The sequence below is a fragment of the Bombina bombina genome, chromosome 5 (assembly GCF_027579735.1).
Source record: "Bombina bombina isolate aBomBom1 chromosome 5, aBomBom1.pri, whole genome shotgun sequence".
Lineage (NCBI taxonomy): Eukaryota > Metazoa > Chordata > Amphibia > Anura > Bombinatoridae > Bombina > Bombina bombina.
This window is the reverse complement of record NC_069503.1, coordinates 692,611,601-692,631,036: the sequence shown is the minus strand read 5'-3', so window position 1 is coordinate 692,631,036 and position 19,436 is coordinate 692,611,601. Positions and strand designations below refer to the sequence as shown.

At 40.7% G+C, this 19,436-nt stretch overlaps 1 protein-coding gene across 2 annotated transcripts in view; it reads left to right on the top strand.

The window, feature by feature from the left end:
* LOC128660719 (zinc finger protein 808) overlaps positions 1–19,436 on the top strand; it is a 218,183-nt gene that overhangs the window by 60,058 nt on the left and 138,689 nt on the right. For both annotated transcript variants that reach the window (XM_053714685.1, XM_053714684.1), the window contains exon 2: positions 14,361–15,509. In XM_053714685.1, coding sequence (XP_053570660.1) covers positions 14,387–15,509 — 1,123 coding nt within the window. In that variant the 5' untranslated portion in view covers positions 14,361–14,386. The remainder of the gene's footprint in view (positions 1–14,360; positions 15,510–19,436) is intronic.

Genomic DNA, 19,436 nt, shown 5'->3' with positions numbered 1-19,436 from the left:
TTCTTTGTTTATTTTGGTATATGAAATAGCAGATGGTGGGGGGGTTTTGTGTTTTTTTTTTTGTTTTTTTTTTTTAATTTAAATGGGTTGAGCTTGCTGGGAAATCAGATCTCCTTATTTTATCACTTTCTGTTCACACACATGCTTCTTTATATTATCTCTGTCTGTATATGAGAGAACTATTGAAAAATAACATTTTATTACTTATCTCATCCAACCCGACTGAGAGTGTAATTTGTTTTGCTGACTATGGTTAAGCAACTTTTCTATAGCTTGTACTTAAATGCCATAATACCCAAATGTTTAAACACTTGAAAGTGATGCAGCATAGCTGTAAAAAGCTGACTAGAAAATATCACCTGAACATCTCTATGTAAAAAAGAAAGATATTTTACCTCAAAAGTTCCTCCGTAGCCACCTCCCATTGTAAAGGATTTCTAAGCAGCATTTTAGTGTCTGTCCTGGGACATCTGAAGGGACTAGCATCGTGCACTCTCATATTATTTCACCAATCAGGTAAAGGCAGCTTACTATGAAATCTCATGAGAGTTATGTCAAATCTCATGAGATCGCAGTAAGAGTTCATGACCTCAGCAATGCTGATGCTGATTGGCTGCTGTTCATTTCTTCATTTATTTTTTATTTTTACCTGCAGCTGGGAGCAGGTGAAGTATAACTTTTAACACAGAACTTACTCTGCTGAGCTGAGGAGATTGTGAGGTAAAATATCTTCCTTTTTTACATAGAGATGCTCAGGTGATATTTTCCTGTCAGCTTTTTACAGTTATACTGCATCAGTTTCAAGTCATTTAGCATAGAGTATTATGTCCCTTTAAGTATAGAAACTTTCAGTAAAGGAACTATTTGTAAACAATTTAGTACACTCCAGCAGGTAAAATAGATCATTGGGAACAAATTAAAGGGGAGAAAGAAATTAGGTTACTCTGTCCCTTTTTAGTTTTTAATATTTAGATTTCAAATGCTACAACAAACCACCACAATAAAGTGAATCTAGCAATAATAATAGTTTTGTTTCACAGTGCATATAAAAATTATATTTACGCTGTACCCCAGAGGCAGAACTTTTTCTCACTTTCTGCTATGAGATTTTTTTTAGTGAAAAACTTTCTGCAGGTTATTTTTAAATTAGGCAGTTACACTAAAGCACCAGTTCATTTATAATGTGTTAGTTAACTGGAGAATAAAGCAATATTTAAAGTTTTATAATATAGTGCAGTAGTTGAAAATTGCATTGCAAATTGGCTGCAGACATACTCTAAAAAAGGTGCATTGTTTATACGAACATTTTACATTCAGAAAAAAACAGCTTTGCAGACTGTGAAAGGTTAGGGGACGGGCTTGAAACGAACTATGAGAGCCAGTCAATTAATGCACTACTACTTTGCAGCGCAACTGCATATTTGACTGTTCACTTCAAACAGCACATTGCTCTGGAGGAACTGTGATAAGGAAAACTTACACAGTGCTGTCAGAGAACAGCTCTGTTTGAAGAGAACAGGCAAATGTGGAGCAGCGCTGAAAAGTTAAATCGCTAACAGTTCCTGTTTGTGTCATGTTCTTTCTGCAGACATGCTGCATTTTCTACGATGGCATCTCAGATCACTGTATGTTCTGTCTTTAAAACTTTATGTGGGGAAACATCATTTGTTGTTTGCCTGCTGAAAATACTTGCTAGACCCAGTCAGGCTTCCTATCTTTGGGCCAAATTACAAGTGGCGCACTATTTAGCGCTTTTGCTCTAGCGTACACTTCGCTAGAAGTAATCTTTTTGCAAGCATGTGATAGCGCTCATATTATAAGTAAAAAGTTTGCGCAAAGGCGAAACCAGACGAGCACTAACCAAAGGACTTCACAATATTGTGGCCGCGTTAATGTATTCTCCTTATAGAAGTCAATAAAGAGCACAGGATATATATTCACACACACAGTGTATGTATGTATGTGTATATATATATATATATGTATGTATGTGTGTGTGTGTGTGTGTGTGTGTGTATATATATATATATATATATATATATATATATATATATATATATATATATATATATATATATATATATATATATATATATATACAGTGGATATAAAAAGTCTATACACCTCTGTTAAAATGTCAGGTTTCTGTGATGTAAAAAATTAGACAAAGATAAATCATTTCAGAACTTTTTCCACCTTTTACTGTGACCTATAAACTACACAACTCAATTGAAAAACAAACTGAAATCTTTAAGGTGGCGGGAAGTAAACAAAAAAAAAATAAAAAAATAATGCGTTTGCATAAGTGTGCACACCCTCTTATAACTGGGGATGTAGCTGTGTTCAGAATTAAGCAATCACATTCAAAACCATGTTAAATAAGAGTCATCACACACCTGCCATAGTTTAAAGGGCCTCTGATTAACCCTTAATAAAGTTCAGCTGTTCTAGTAGGTCTTTCCTGACATTTTCTTAATCACGTCCTACACAAAAGCCATGGTCCGCAGAGAGCTTCCAAAGCATCAGAGGGATCTCATTGTTAAAAGTTATCAGTCAGGAGAAGGGTACAAAAGAATTTCCAAGGCATTAGACATACTATGGAACACAGTGAAGACAGTCATCATCAAGCGGAGAACATATGGCACAACAGTGACATTACCAAGACCTGGATGTCCCTCCAAAATTGATGAAAGACAAGAAGAAAACTGGTCTGGGAGGCTACCAAGAGGCCTACAGCAACATTAAAGGAGATGCAGGAATATCTGGCAAGTACTGGCTGTGTAGTACATGTGACAACAATCTCCCGTATTCTTCATATGTTTGGGCTTTGGGGTAGACGGCAAGACGGAAGCCTTTTCTTTTACAAGATACGAGTCCACGGATTTCATCCTTATGGGATTACGCCTCCTGTTTAGCAGGAAGTGGCAAAGAGCACCACAGCAGAGCTGTATATATAGCTCCTCCCTTCCCTCCCACCCCAGTCATTCTCTTTGCCTGTGTTAGTGATAGGAAGAGGTAAAGTGAGGTGTTAGTTTAGATTCTTCAATCAAGAAGTTTTTTATTTTAAAATGGTGCCAGTGAGTACTATTTTTCTCAGGGAGAAATCATCAGTCACTTAATCCCTAGGAGGAGTGGAGACATCTTATTTTTCTGCCCTGATGCTAATGATCTTACCAAACATTATCTAAGATCCGGTTGGTTTTCCACTGAGCAGTTGAAGGTAGTGTAAAGAAATATCTTCAGTGTGAAGAACCGTGTCATGCTACAAGCAGCATTGAGGTATGTTCAGTCATTTGTTTCTGGGGAGACTTGTTACTCAGAACAGGCTGACATTTTTCCCTAACTGGGGAGGGATACTCAGTAAGCACTATAGATATGAAAATGTTGTTCCTGGATCCCTTTATTATAATGATATTATCAGTGTGTTTGATTTTCACTTATTCATATGTAGGCTGACGCTGGGAGATGCGGTTTGCTGTCCATGGGCTGGTGTTTTTGGGTCATCAAAATAACAGGCCTGAGAGAGAGCTTTATTATGTTTTTTTGGCACTTTTATTGTAAAGAGTGTATGACGAGGGGCACATGGCATTTTTATCATTTAGGTTGATATATCCGACATGTTTGGTTTTTGGCCCATGCGGGCATCAGTGAGGCTCGAGTACGCCCACGGTGGGCGGGGCCTATTTTTGTGCGCTCAGTCGCGCAGTCTTCATCCGGAACAAGCAGCACGGTCCTGAGCTCCGGTGGGGCCTAAGTTGATTTGTACTCCAAGGGTACAGAGGGACTTAGGATCGCTATCTAAGCCGAAGCAGTGTGATCTGGGGGCAGGTAGGCGCCACAGCAGAGCTGTGGCGAGGTGCAGAGGCCTTAAGTGTTGATAAAATTAATAAACTTCATAAAAGTTGATATTAGTTGATAAATATCTTGCCAAACAAGCAGTACAATATTGTAAAGTCTATTTGAACACTTAAGGGCATTTTTTATTACCGCAAACGCTGTTTTGCTAATCACAGAAAAATTGTTGCGCTTTTATTATTTAAAGGCGCAGTACTCGTTTTAGTAAAAAAAAATGTATCTATGTAATTTGACTTCAGAGCTAAATATATTGAGTTAAGACCAACTATTACGGCTATTGCTAGTCTGTTTAACATGTCTGAACTTGAGGAAACTACTTGTTCTATGTGTTTAGATGCCACTGTGGAACCCCCTCTTACTTTTTGTCCCTCATGTACTGAAAGGGCCTTACAATGTAAAGGGCAGATTTTCTTTAAGGAAAGTGTGTCTAAGGATGCTTCTCAGTCTGATGAGAATCAGGGTATGCCGCTACTTTCTCCACATGCGTCACAACCTCTAACGCCCACCCAAGCGACGCCGGGTTCTTCAACCGCGGCTACTTCATTTACTCTGCAGGATATGGCTGCAGTTATGTCATCTACCCTTACAGAGGTGTTATCTAAGTTGCCAGTGTTACAGGGCAAACGCAGCAGGACAGAAGTCAATTTGAATACTGCGACCTCTGATGCTTTGTTGGCTATTTCCAATGTACCCTCACAGGGATCTGATTTGGGGGTCAGGGAACTTCTGTCTGAGGGGGAACTTTCTGATTCGGGAAATGTGTTGCCTCAGACGGACTCGGACGTCATGTACTTTAGATTTAAGCTTGAACACCTCCGCCTGTTGCTTCGGGAGGTTTTAGCGACTCTGGATGACTGTGACTCTATTGTGGTACCACCAGAGAAATTGTGTAAGATGGACAAATACTTAGAGGTACCTACTTACTCTGATGTTTTTCCGGTTCCTAAGAGAATCTCGGATATTATTACACAGGAATGGGAAAGAGCGGATATCCCGTTCTCACCTTCTCCTAATTTTAAGAAAATGTATCCCATATCTGACACTATTCAGGACTCTTGGCAAACAGTCCCTAAGGTGGAGGGATTTATATCTACCCTGGCTAAGCGTACAACTATTCCTATTGAGGACAGTTGTGCCTTCAAAGACCCTATGGATAAGAAATTGGAGGGTCTTTTAAAAAAGTTATTTATTCATCAGGGTTTCCTTTTACAACGACAGCTTGCATTGTACCAGTTACCACTGCGGCGGCTTTCTGGTTTGACGCCTTAGAAGAGTCCCTTAAGACAGACTCCTTTAGAGAAAATTCTGGATAGAATTAAGGCGCTTAGGCTGGCTAATTCTTTTATTACGGACGCCGCCTTTCAGATTGCCAAGTTGGGGGCTAAGAATGCCAGATTTGCCATTTTACCGCATAGAGCGTTATGGTTAAAGTCTTGGTCTGCTGATGCGTCATCTAAGTCAAAGCTTTTGGCTATTCCTTTCAAAGGGAAAACCCTATTCGGGCCTGACTTGAAAGAAATTATTTCTGACATTACGGGAGGTAAGGGTCATCTCCTACCTCAGGATAAAGCAGCTAAACTGAGGGGTAAACATAATAATTTTCGTTCCTTTCAGAACTTCAAAGGAGTCCCCGCTTCTTCTTCCGCTAAACAGGAAGGGAATTTTGCGCAAGCCAAGACTGTCTGGAGACCCAACCAGGCTTGGAACAAAGGTAAACAACTAAGAAGCTCACTGCTGCTCCCAAGACAGCATGAAGGGGCGGCCCCCGATCCAGGACCGGATCTAGTAGGAGGCAGACTTTCTCTTTTTGCCCAGGCTTGGGTAAGAGATGTTCAGGACCCCTGGACACTGGAGATAGTGTCTCAAGGGTATCAACTGGAATTCAAAAATTCTCTCCCAAGGGGGAGGTTTCTTCTTTCACGATTGTCTGTAGACCAGATAAAAAGAGAGGCATTCTTACACTGTGTAAGAGACCTCTCTACTATGGGAGTAATTTGTCCTGTTCCAATACTAGAACAGGGGCAGGGGTTTTACTTAAATCTTTTCGTGGTTCCCAAAAAAGAGGGAACGTTCAGACCCATTTTAGATCTCAAGAGTCTAAACAAGTTTCTCAGAGTTCCATCCTTCAAGATGGAGACTATTTGAAAAATTTTACTAATTATCCAGGAGGGTCAATATATGACTACCGTGGACTTGAAGGATGCATACCTTCATATTCCTATCCACAAGTATCATCATCAGTTCCTAATGTTTGCCTTCCTGGACAAACATTTTCAGTTCGTGGCTCTTCCCTTCGGGTTGGCCACAGCACCCAGGATCTTCACAAAGGTTCTAGGGTCCCTTCTGGCGGTTCTCAGGCCGCAGGGTATTGCAGTGGCGCCTTATCTAGACGATATTCTGATTCAGGCGTCGTCTTTCCATCTGACAAAGTCTCATATAGACATGGTTCTGTCCTTTCTGAGGACTCACGGGTGGGAGGTTAATCTAGAAATGAGTTCACTAATTCCGCAGACAAGGGTTCCCTTCTTGGGAACTCTGATAGATTCCATATCCATGAAAATTTTCTTGAGAGGTCAGAAAGTTAAAGATTCTGAATACATGCTGAGCCCTTCAGTCCAATCCTCGGCCATCAGTGGCTCAGTGCATGGAGGTAATTGGATTGATGGTGGTGGCAATGGACATCATTCCGTTTGCTCGTTTTCATCTCAGACCGCTACAACTGAACATGCTCAGGCAGTAGAATGGAGATTATGCAAATCTGTCTCCTCAGATAGATCAGGAGACAAGAGACTCTCTTCTTTGGTGGTTGTCGCCGGATCATCTGTCCCAAGGGACGTGCTTCCGCAGACCCTCATGGGTGAAAGTGACAACGGACGCCAGCCTGCTAGGTTGGGGTGCAGTCTGGAATTCCCTGAATGCTCAGGGTGTGTAGACTCGGTCAGAGTCTCTTCTTCCAATCAATATTCTGGAATTGAGTGCAATATTCAATGCGCTTCAGGCTTGGCCTCAGTTGGCTTCGGCCAAATTCATTCGTTTTTAGTCGGACAACATCACGACTGTGGCTTACATCAATCATCAGGGAGGAAGAAGTTCCTTAGCGATGACAGAAGTATCAAGGATAATTCGGTGGGCGGAGGCTCACTCTTGTTATCTGGAAACAAGCAAAGAAACCCAGTGAGCTCCGGTAAAAGACAAAGGTGATACTTTATTTATCTTCTAAAAAAAAAAACACACTTAAAGAAAAATGGGGGTTAAAATAGAAAATATAAAACAAAGATAATGGAAACGCTGTAACCATCAGCGGCCAGTCGGTCTTACGCGTTTCGGCTGGATAGTTAGCCTTAATCATAGACCTAAAGATATCCGGTATTCACCCTTTAAGTAGCCAACTTAATAGAAATCAAGGGTGAACAGCTGGTGGTCACAGCGTAATTTGTTACACTGAACTGACAAGGAAAAATAGCTGCCAAAATGGAGTTAATCTAACAATGACATTTATACATCACTATATCAAAAAATGCTATATTTGGCACAAAGCAATACAATGGTAAATTATCAACTAGAATTGAAGACAATAATATTTATTAATGTGTAGTAAGTGAACAGATGGGTCCCTTGTATTGATTGTATTAAAGCATTCAAAACAGGATAACTAGTATAATATCCTCCCTTTTCCCCATAAAGAAGGAAAACAAATGAGTTAAATTTTGTAACTATAGATATAAATAGAAACAGGTAGAATACTAAATCTAAATACAAAGATGGAGACCATGGAAAGCAAATAAGTTGGATTATATATATATATATGTGTGTGTAAATATATGTATATGTGTAAATATATGTATATAGTTGCACAATCTAAGTACCCATTATTAGGACTTATCATTTGATAGTCTTCTAATAGTCAATCCCCAAAGGTATTGAAACCTCAACTTATATCTTCTTAAATCTCTTGTATTAATTTACTTACAATAAGCACTTAATTTATGTTTATCCATGTTTCCAAAAGTTGATGATGTCCCCAACTGCATTAAAGCCTTTAGGACGTCTGGTTTGGAGAGTGAATATCCAGAATGCTTCTCTATACAAGAGTCTTTGCATTCTGTCACCCCCTCTAGGAGTATGCAATATCCTCTCTATCACTTGCCATCTGAAGCTAGTAACTGACTTGTTGTGCTCAAACATAAAATGATGCACCAAATCAGACACATCATTTTCTTTGTCAATGTTATTAAGATGCTCCCTAATATGTGTGCGTGCCTCCCGTGATACACCCTACGTATTGCTTATTGCATTGGACACATTCAGCTAAATAAATGACATAATTAGTGCGACAATTGGTACAGCTAGTAGAGAGAAAAACCCTTTGAGTACTTTTAGACTAAAATCTGTCAGTAACATTTGTATGACTGCAGGCTATACAACTAAAGAAATGACACTTATAGTGTCCTTTGATTTTTAACCAACTGCTACCTGATACTGAAGGTTTTTTCAACATGCTTGGAGCTACCATGTTTCCAATTGTACGGCCCTTTTTAGAAATAAAATTGAGGCCATCCTTAGCTATGTCTTCAAGGCTATCCTCACCACTTAAAACTGGGAGATGTTTATTTATGATGCCACAAATTTCTCTAAACTGAGGGTTGAAAGTTGTAATAAAATTAGGCTTCAATTTGTCAAACTTTGTATTGGTTTGATTCCTGTTATGTTGTAACATGATACCCCTGTCAAGTCTATTAACTTCTAAAAAAGCTCTATTTATAACCTTCACTCTTGTTATCTGTCAGCAATCTACATCCCAGGAGTGGATAACTGGGAAGCGGACTTTTTAAGCAGACAGACGTTTCATCCGGGGGAGTGGGAACTCAGATGGGGCAGACCGGAATTGGATCTGATGGAGTCTCGACAGAATGCCAAGCTCCCAAGATACGGATCCAGGTCAAGGGATCCTCAGGCCGAACTGATAGATGCCTTGGCAGTGCCTTGGTCGTTCAACCTAGCTTATGTGTTTCCACCGTTTGCTCTCCTTCCCCGGGTGATTGCTCGGATCAAACAGGAGAGGGCTTCAGTAATTCTAATCGCGCCTGCGTGGCCTCGCAGGACTTGGTATGCCGATCTAGTAGACATGTCCTCTCTGCCACCGTGGAAGCTTCCATTGAGGCAGGACCTTCACATTCAGGGACCCTTACAATATCCGAATCTAGTTTCTCTGCAACTGACTGCTTGGAGATTGAACGCTTGATTTTATCTAAGCGGGGGTTCTCTGATTCGGTCATTGATACTTTGATTCAGGCACGTAAGCCTGTTACTAGAAAGATCTAGCATAAGATATGGCGTAAATATCTTTATTGGTGCGAATCCAAGGGCTACTTATGGAGTAGAGTTAGGATTCCCAGGATTCTGTCATATCTCCAAGAAGGATTGGAGAAAGGGTTATCAGCAAGTTCCTTAAAGGGACAAATCTCTGGTTTGTCAATTTTACTACACAAACGTTTGGCAGATGTTCCAGACGTTCAGTCTTTTTTTTTGTCAGCCTCTAACCAGAATCAAGCCTGTGTTTAGACCAATTGCTCCACCCTGGAGTTTGAATTTAGTTCTTAATGTTCTTCAAGGGGTTCCGTTTGAACCCATGCATTCCATAGATATTAAGTTGTTATCTTGGAAGGTGTTATTTTTGTTTGCTATTTCTTCTGCTCGTAGAGTTTGAGCTTTCAGCGTTTACAATATGACTCGCCTTATCTTATCTTCCATTCGGATAAGGTGGTTTTACGTACCAAACCTGGTTTCCTTCCAAAGGTTGTTTCTAATAAGAATATTAATCAGGAAATTGTTGTTCCTTCATTATGGCCTAATCCTTCTTCTAAGAAGGAGCGTCTGTTGCATAACTTGGACGTGGTCCGTGCCCCAAAGTTTTACTTGCAGGCGACTAAAGAATTTTGTCAATCATCTTCATTATTTGTTGTTTTCTCTGGAAAGCGTAGGGGCCAGAAAGCTACGGCTACCTCTCTTTCTTTTTGGTTGAGGAGTATCATCTGTCTGGCATATGAGACTGCTGGACAGCAGCCTACTGAAAGAATTACGGCTCATTCCACTAGGGCTGTGGCTTCCTCATGGGCATTTAAAAACGATGCTTCTGTTGAACAGATTTGCAAGGCTGCAAATTGGGCGTCTCTTCACACTTTTTTTCCAAATTTGATACTTTTGCTTCTTCTGAGGCTATTTTTGGGAGAAAGGTTCTTCAAGCAGTGGTGCCTTCCGTTTAGGTTCATTTCTTGTCCCTCCCTTTCATCCGTGTCCTATAGCTTTAGTATTGTATCCCATAAGTAAGGATGAAATCCGTGGACTCGTATCTTGTAAAAGAAAAGGAAATTTATGCTTACCTGATAAATGTATTTCTTTTACGATGCGACGAGTCCACGGCCCACCCTGTTTTTCTAAGACAGGTTTTTATTTTTGTTAAACTTCAGTCACCTCTGCACCTTGGCTTTTCCTTTCTCTTCCTAACTTCGGTCGAATGACTGGAGGTGGGAGGGAAGGGAGGAGCTATATATACAGCTCTGCTGTGGTGCTCTTTGCCACTTCCTACTAAACAGGAGGCGTAATCCCATAAGTAAGGATGAAATCCGTGCACTTGTCGTATCGTAAAAGAAATTAATTTATCAGGTAAGCATAAATTTCCTTTTCTTACGAAGAAAAACATCCAAGCCCAGCTAAATTGAGCAAAAACACATCTGAAGTCTCCCAAAAACATGTGAGAAAAGTTCTGATGCAAAGGTCTGATGAAACCAAGGTCGAACGTTTTGGCAATAATTCCAAAAGATATGTTTGGCGCAAAAACAACACTGCACATCACCAAAAGAACACCATACCCACAGTGAAGCATGGTGGTGGCAGCATCATGCTTTGAGGCTGTTTTTCTTCATCTGGAACTGGGGCCTTATTCAAGGTAGAGGGAATTATGAACAGTTCCAAGTACCAGTCAATATTAGCACAAAACCTTCAGGTTTCTGCTAGAAAGCTGAACATGAAGAGGAACTTCATCTTTCAGCATGACAACGACCCAAAGGATACATCCAAATCGACAAAGTAATGGCTTCACCAGAAGAAGATTAAAGTTTTGGAATGGCCCAGCCAGAGCCCAGACCTGAATCCGATTGAAAATCTGTAGGGTGATCTGAAGAGGGCTGTGCACAGGAGATGCCCTCGCAATCTGAGAGATTTGGAGTGTTTTTGCAAAGAAGAGTGGGCAAATCTTGCCAAGTCAATATGTGCCATGCTGATAGACTCATACCCAAATAGACTGAGTGCTGTAATAAAATCAAAAGTTGCTTCAACAAAGCACACTTATGCAACCATATTATTTTTTTTTTTTTTAACTTCCCTTCACCAAAAATATTTCAGTTTGTTTTTCAATTAAGTTGCATATTTTATAAGTCACATTAAAGATGGAAAAATTTCTGAAATGATTTATCTTTGTCTCATTTTTTTACATCACAGAAACCTGCCATTTTAACAGTGTGTAGACTTTTTATATCCACTGTACATACTCCTAAACCTGTATATATATTCCTATTGATATATAGGTATAGATATCAATTTTACATTAACATTACTATATATATATATATATATATATATATATATATATATATATATATATATATATATATATATATATATATATATATATATATATATATATATAATAAGAATTAAAAAAAAATCTATGTGAAGAACATTTAAAATATGTGTAATGGGGTTTGTGTTTTGCACTTTAGGTCTAACACTGTGTCGGGTTACCTCACATGAATAATTGCTAATTTTAATGCATGTTATTGAAGTATAAAAAAAATATTAAAAATTATACATACTGTAAAAAAAATTATATATATATATATATATATATATATAGTATTTTTTACAGTATCTATAATCATTTTTAATTATTATATATTAATATTTCAATAACTGTATAGAGGTTAGCAATTCATTTGCGATAACCCAACATTGCATTAGATTCAAGGCGTGAAACCCGAACTGTAGTACGCATATTTTACATTCCTATGTTTGTCGTATAGAAAAAAGTTTTTTTTTATTTTAAAATATATATTTCTGTATATATCTGAAAATATTATTGTAAAATAGGTGTGTGTTAAAAAATATATATATATATATATATATATATATATATATATATATATATATAAATAAAGCAATAGGTCCAGCACAAATCAACAGTTCAGGAATAAGTAGCAGAGTGCACGGTAGCCAGAGGGTCCTGCTCACCTCTAATATATAAATCCAAAAGGAAAAAAGTAGATGGCTCCAGCACTGTTTTAAAAGTGAAATAACCTTTATTAAGGTGACATAATGAACAGACAGCGACGTTTCAATCATGTTATGGATTGCTCTGCAGCACAGCTTTAAATAGGCCAGATAGCTTAATTGCATACATATTAACTCCATAATGGCCAGACATTGATTGAAATTTCTACTGCCATCTACTGGGCCAATTCATGTATTACACATGTAGGAAATTTTAACACATTTTTTTAAAGTTTTGACAAAATGTTAAACACATAGGTAAAGTTAAACACATGAGCAGTGATGCAAAGTTTAATCATGACATCCAAAATATATATATAGATATAGATAGATAGATAGATAGATAGATAAAATGTATAAAAACAAATGGAGATCATAATCTCTATTCAGACCTACAGGAGAGTTTTTAAGTGTTGAATCAACCACACCTCTCTCTTTTTGAGTTCAAGTTCCCTATTGTCTCCTCTCCTAAGTTTAGGGATATGATCTATTATTTGGTACCTGAGTTGGCTAACAGTGTGTCCCATTTCAAGAAAATGGGAGGAAACTGGAAGGGTTTTATCTTGGCATCTGATTGATGATTTATGCCCACTAATCCTATCTCTAATGGGGCGTGTAGTTTCCCCTATATAGCCCCTCCCACAAGGGCATTTTAATAGGTAGACTACAAAGTCTGTATCACAAGTGTAGTACCCATTAATTTCTCGAATTTTTCGGTCATTGGTTTGTGCTATGTGTTTACCTTTTATCATAGCATTGCATTGTGCACAATGGAGACAGGGGTATGAGCCCTTTTTCGGAGTAGTGAGATAGGTAATCCTATTAGTGCTAGTACTACCAATGTCAGCCTTAACCAAGGTATCCCTAATGTTTTTCACCCGTCTGTATGAGTGCATAGGGGGGACTTGAAATTCAGATATATGGGGGTTGAACTTGCCCAAAAGATACCAGTGCTTTTTGATGATATTAGCAATATGATCACTGTGTATTAAATTCTGAAGAAAAAATTATACGTTTAGTGTTCTTTTTTAATTTTACATTTTTCTTGTGTAAAACTTCATTTTTACATCTAGTGATCATAGATGGGGGATATCCTCTCTCTTTAAATTTGTTGGCCATTTCCTCAAGTCTAATTTCTTGCATATCCTTGTCCTGTACATTTCTAATAGTTCTTATAAATTGACTTTTTGGGTTGGAAGAAAAAACTCTCTTAGGGTGGTAACTGTTGTATTGTAGTAGTGTATTACGATCAGTTGGCTTAACATAAAGATCTGTTTTAAGAACTGAATCTTTTTTATATATGATCGTATCAAGGTAATTTATAGAGGTATCAGAAAAATTTAAGGTAAATCTCAAGCTGTCAGTACACTTGTTAAGGTCATCTACAAAATCTATTAAGGATGCAATAGGGCCCCTCCACACGCCAAATACATCATCTATATAGCGAAGCCATAGCCTGCATTTGGTTTTAAAGTCTTGGTTGGTATAAACATTTCTCTGCTCAAATAAATATATATATCTCCCTTTTCATGTAATTTAGTCCTGAAAATTTAGGTTTTTCTAAATCTCAGATCTGGAATTGCACATAGCAGACTTCTCACAGCTAACCCTGCTACATATTTTTCTTAATTGGTTTTAACGGATGTCAATTGTAAAACAGTGCACTTTATACAAACCTAATGATTGTAGCTAGCCTTGTCTGCAGACTCAAGCCACAGAAGGCAATTGTTGGTGGAGTTTGGCTACTGAAAAACCGTTGCAACGCACTAGATGCTAATTTATTTTAAAATATTTAGACTTGGCTGACCAGTGTTTTCCACAGAAAGTTTTGCCAGCTAGGTGACCCTATAAAGTAGCCAGACGAGGACAGTGTAATACTTCCTAATATTATAACCGTTTATGCTATCCAAAGCACAAATTAATTGCATTATTTCGCATACATTTATTGAATTATAATTTAATAAAACATTGAAAATTTTGTAATATTAGCTAGTTTTAGCACATTTTTTTGGGGGGTGAGGGTGTCCGATAATTCAGCCAGGTGTTGCACCCATTAAAAAGGTCTTGGTGGACACTGCAGACATATTTTAAAGCAAAACAGCAGAAATGTCTGATAATTGCAAGATGTACTGTCCCTTTAAATGATCATTGGCATTTTCTCTTTATCTTATTTGCTATAGGTTCATGAACTTTGCTTCTTGAAGACATGGATGAATTAAAGTATAAATATCAATACATTGCACCAACAGCCTTGCATATTAATGAAGAGATTGGAACATCACAATTTTACACATCTACTGCAGAGGGATTTGATGCACAGATATCCAGTCTGGTGGAGGTGTTTTTGGTGGAAATTTACAGGTGTAAGTTATGCCAGTTTACCAGCAGTGTCAAAAATAAAATAAGTCTCCATGTGTCTGATATGCACCAGCATCTCATGCCAGGCAGGCTGGAAATCACTAATCAAGAAGATAATGATTCTTATGGTATTGGAGAGGAAGTTGCTCAAGAGAACAAAGAGAATGAGGAGAACCTGGATAAGTTGCCATTCTTGTTGCCCATGTATAGACTGCTGAACACAATGAGTCCTGAGTCATGTGACTTGACCCTTGGTGATCACAGCAGCAATACAAACGTGGTCAGTACAAGTGAAGTGAATTCACTCTTTGAAGAAGAAACTTCCCAGTTTCATTTAGATGAGTCGGTCCAATTGGACTCCATTTCATCTTCAGCTGCTGCTATCTCCCCTTTATCCCAAAAAGATAAAGATGAGGCAGATGCGCAGTGTGAACATTTATTATCTCTGGGACTCTGTCGAATCTCCAACATTAAGACACATTCCTTAGTAGTTGAAACAGAGTCTTCAAAAACAGAGGCCAGGACCCATTCTTCCGAAACATCAAGTAAAGACGCAGAGTCTGGCTGCCTCACTACAGACACCTGGAAGAAAGAAAATGTATTTCACAAACAGAAGTATATCTGTGACACTTGTCAACTAGATCTTAAAACTAAAGACACTTACAGAACTCATATGCAGTGTCACAACGGGCATGATCGTTTTAAGTGCATTTACTGTGGTTGCTACATTTCGAAATGGGTATCGATGGACAAGCACATACAATCACACAGACGGAGTAGAAAGAGCTATCAGTGTCTGCAGTGTAGGAAATGTTTTGTTACACAAAGAGCATGGTACAGACATGACGAAAATTGCCAGGTTTTCACCTGCACAAAATGCTCTTCATCTTTTGAAACTGAACGCATCAGAGACCTTCACCTGAGTTGCCATCATGATGATGTGTTTAAATGCTGGCAGTGCGAATTAGTTGGTAAGTTTCTCCTTTTTAATGCTTCATTTCCATCTAAAGGGGAGGAGAGTCCACGGCTTCATTCATTACTGTTGGAAATTAAGAACCTGGCCACCAGGAGGAGGCAAAGACACCCCAACCAAAAGCTTAAATACCTCCCCCACTTCCCTCATCCCCCAGTCATTCTTTGCCTTTCGTCACAGGACGACAGCAGAGAAGTGCTGAAGATCGAAGTAGTCTCTTATGGAGGGTAGTACTCTTCGCATTGGGACTGGAGTTTTAACTAGTCCTGTCAGCCTCTCAGTGAGAGCCTGGGCGAATGAGTCCGGAGATGCAGGGAGAGTCTTTCTGCCAAACCATTCCAACTCCTATTAACGGCTCCACAAGCAATCGGCGTTGACGAGTTTCGCTGCCTGCTTTCTACACTCAAGTCCATGTCAGGAGCAAGGCTACTAACCTGTCGCACTTGAAGGGCCATGTTCCTGTTCCACGGCGTAGATTTTGGTAAGATAGTTTAATTTTTTTATTACATAAGAACACGGAAAACGGTGGCCACAGTGTGACACCTTTTACCTTTAAAGAATCAAGGGTTAATATTGCTGGAAAGTGGATTATTGAATAGGGGGGAGGTTATACATGATATTGTTTATTGTGTCGTTGCTGTGTTATGTGCGAGATGAGGCTCTGGCAATGTGTGGAACTTTCAGGTGACTTACGGGAGTATTGCGCAGCCTTTTTTCGCACTTCTCCTTAGGCAGGGGTGGTCCTGCCAGGCATTCCATGTGACTGGGTGTGGCTATTTCTCTCCTCTGTTGATCAGCGGCGCAGGAGACAAAACGGTCTCTGTAGTCCGGGTCATAGGAGGTGGTGAGTGTCCCGGCCATTGGAGGTTATCAGGGTGCCTATTTATTAAGTTAATCTAGTCTGTAATAACAGCGCAAGCTATGGAGGACTCTGACGCGTTAGAGGGTTCTCCCTCTTTAACAAGGTCTCATTCCTGTGTTTATTGTGAGGAGGTTCTGGTAGAACAGCCTGCTCAGCTATGTTCCAGATGCCTTAATAAAGTTACAGCATCTAAAAGTAAACGGATGTCTAGTACTACTGAGCCGTCCACCTCTGAGGGTTCCCCGTCCCGTGAGGTGCGTTCCCTGCATTCATCTCCTATTGCACATGGAGGGCCCCAGAGTTCAACCATTACTCCTGCGGGAGAGATTCGGTGGCCGTCAGATTTTGCGGATCAACTGCAAACGGCGGTATCGAAAGCGATCAATGCCTTACCACGTTCTGCTAAGCGCAAGCGTAGGGCGTATCATGGCGGCCCGGCCCAGGGGTTGTCTTCGCCTATGGAAATATCAGAGGCGTTATACGATGACGAGGCCCATTCCGACTTTTCGGAGGAGGCCCCTTGTGGATCGGAATCTATGTCATCTAAACCTCCGGCTGTGGAGGAGCCTGACTTTAGGTTTAGGATAGAGAATTTGCGCTTTTTGCTGAAGCAAGTGCTTGCTACTCTGGAGGTTCCAGAACAGAAACCTGCGATTCCTAAGCTTGTTAAGGTATATGAGGACAGGGTGGTACCTCAGGCCTTCCCAGTTCCTGTTAAGATGGCTAATATTATTAAGAATGAATGGGAGCGATTAGGTTCTTCCTTTTCCCCTTCTTCCTTTAAGAAACTGTTCCCCGTTCCGGACTCTCAGCTTGAACTGTGGGGTACTGTCCCTAAGGTGGATGGTGCAACTCTACACTCGCGAAGCGGACAACTATTCCCCTTGAGGATAGTTAGTCGTTTAAAGAGCCCATGGATAAAAAGTTGGAAAACCTTTTAAGGAAGATGTTTTAACACACAGGGTTTGTTTTTCAGCCGGAGCCACGGTTGCCGGAGCTGCAACATATTGGTGTGAATCCCTCATTCTTGGAAAAAGTCTAAGCAGAGCAAGAAGCCCGCCGAGACAAAATCGGCATGAAGGGGCGTCCCCCGGCCAGTCTCCGGACCAAGTAGGGTGCAGATTATCTCTCTTCTCAGAAGCCTGGTTACAGGACGCTCGGGACCCTTGGGTTCTGGAGGTTGTCATCCAGGGTTACAGGATAGGGTTCAGATCCCATTTGCCCAGGGGCAGATGCCTCCTGTCCAACCTGTCTTAAAGACCGGAAAAGAGAGAGGCCTTTCTAGAGTGTGTTAGGGATCACTCTTCTCTCTGCGTTATCGTACCAGTACTCCTAGCAGAAAGGAGTCTAGGGTACTATTCAAATCTTTTTGTGGTTCCAAAGAAGGAGGGCATGTTCCGCACAATTCTGGACCTAAAGTGTTTAAACAAGTTTCTGAGTGTTCCATCGTTCAAGATGGAAACGATCAGATCTATTCTGCCCCTAGTTCAAGAGGGGCCGTTCATGACAACTATAGACTTGAAGGGCATTTACCTTCATGTGCCAATCTACAGGGACCACTTCAAGTTCCTAAGATTTGCGTTTCTGGACCAACACTTCCAGTTTGTGGCCCTCCCCTTTAGTCTGGCGACGGCCCCGAGAGTCTTCACAAAGGTTCTGGGGGCGCTACTTGCGGTGGCCAGAGGCATTGCTATGGCATCCTATCTGGACGACATCCTAGTCCATCTTGCAGAGGATCATTCGAGGGCTCTTCTTTTGCTCCAATCTCATGGTTGGAAGATCAACTCAGGAAAGAGTTCCCTGATTCTCAGCAACAGGGTGGAGTTCCTGGGCATGATAATAGACTCTGTCCATGAAAATATTTCTCACAGACCATCGACGCAGGAAGATTGCATCCTCTTGTCTTGCCCTTCAGTCCTCCTCAAGCCCCTCGGTGACTCATTGTATGGAGGTGATCGGACTCATGGTTTCCAGCATAGATGTCGTTCCATCTCAAATTGTGCATGTTGAGACAGTGGAACGGAGATCATTCAGATCTATCACAGCAGATATCCATGGATGCTTGGACTCGGATCTCCCTCTCTTGGTGGATCCATTCGGAGCAACTGTCCATGGGGACATCCTTCTTGAGACCGCCCTGTGAGATTGTGACCACGGACGCGAGTCTGGCAGGATGGTGAGCTGTTTGGGGTGCCAGGATGGCACAAGGAAAATGGTCCCGGGAGGAGTCTCTCCTTCTGATTAAATATTCTGTAACTCCGAGTAATCTCCAATGCTCTGAATTGGTTGTATGTTGGGGTCGTTCAGCTTCATCAGATTCCAGACCAACAACATTACCTCAGGGGGGTACGAGGAGCTCCCTAGCCATGAGATAGGTGTCTCGGATCTTGGAGTGGGCGGAGTCCCACGGCTGCTCGCTGTCAGCGATTCACATTCCAGGTGTGGACAACTGGGAAGCAAACTTTCTCAGCAGGCAATCCTTCCATCCGGGGGAATGGTCTGTTTGCAGAGATTTGTCTCAGGTGGATAACGAGGTAGATCTCATGGCGTCCAGACTCAATTGCAAGCTACTCCGATACGTGTCGAGGTCCAGGGATCCCCAGGCAGATCTAATAGATGCCTTAGCGGGGCCTTGGGGATTCAGCCTAGCTTACATTTTTCCCACCGTTACCACTTCTACCTCGTGTAGTGGCACGCATCAAACAGGAGTGAGCTTCGGCCATTCTGATTGCTCCATCGTGGCCGCGGAGGACATGGTTTGCGGATCTGGTGGGGATGTCATCCTCTCCGCCGTGGAGGTTACCCTGTCGCAGGGATCTGCTGGAACAGGGCCCCTTTCAACATCAAAATCTCGATTCTCTGAGGCTGACTGCGTGGAGATTAAACGCCTAGTCTTGGCCAAGAGAGGCTTTTCTGAAAGTGTGATTGATACTCTAATTCAGACAAGGAAGCCAGTCACTCGTCGCATCTACCATAGGATGTGGAGGACTTACTTGTCCTGGTATGAGAAGCATGCATATACTTGGCATAAGATGAAGGTATCCAGGACTCTCTTTTCTCAAA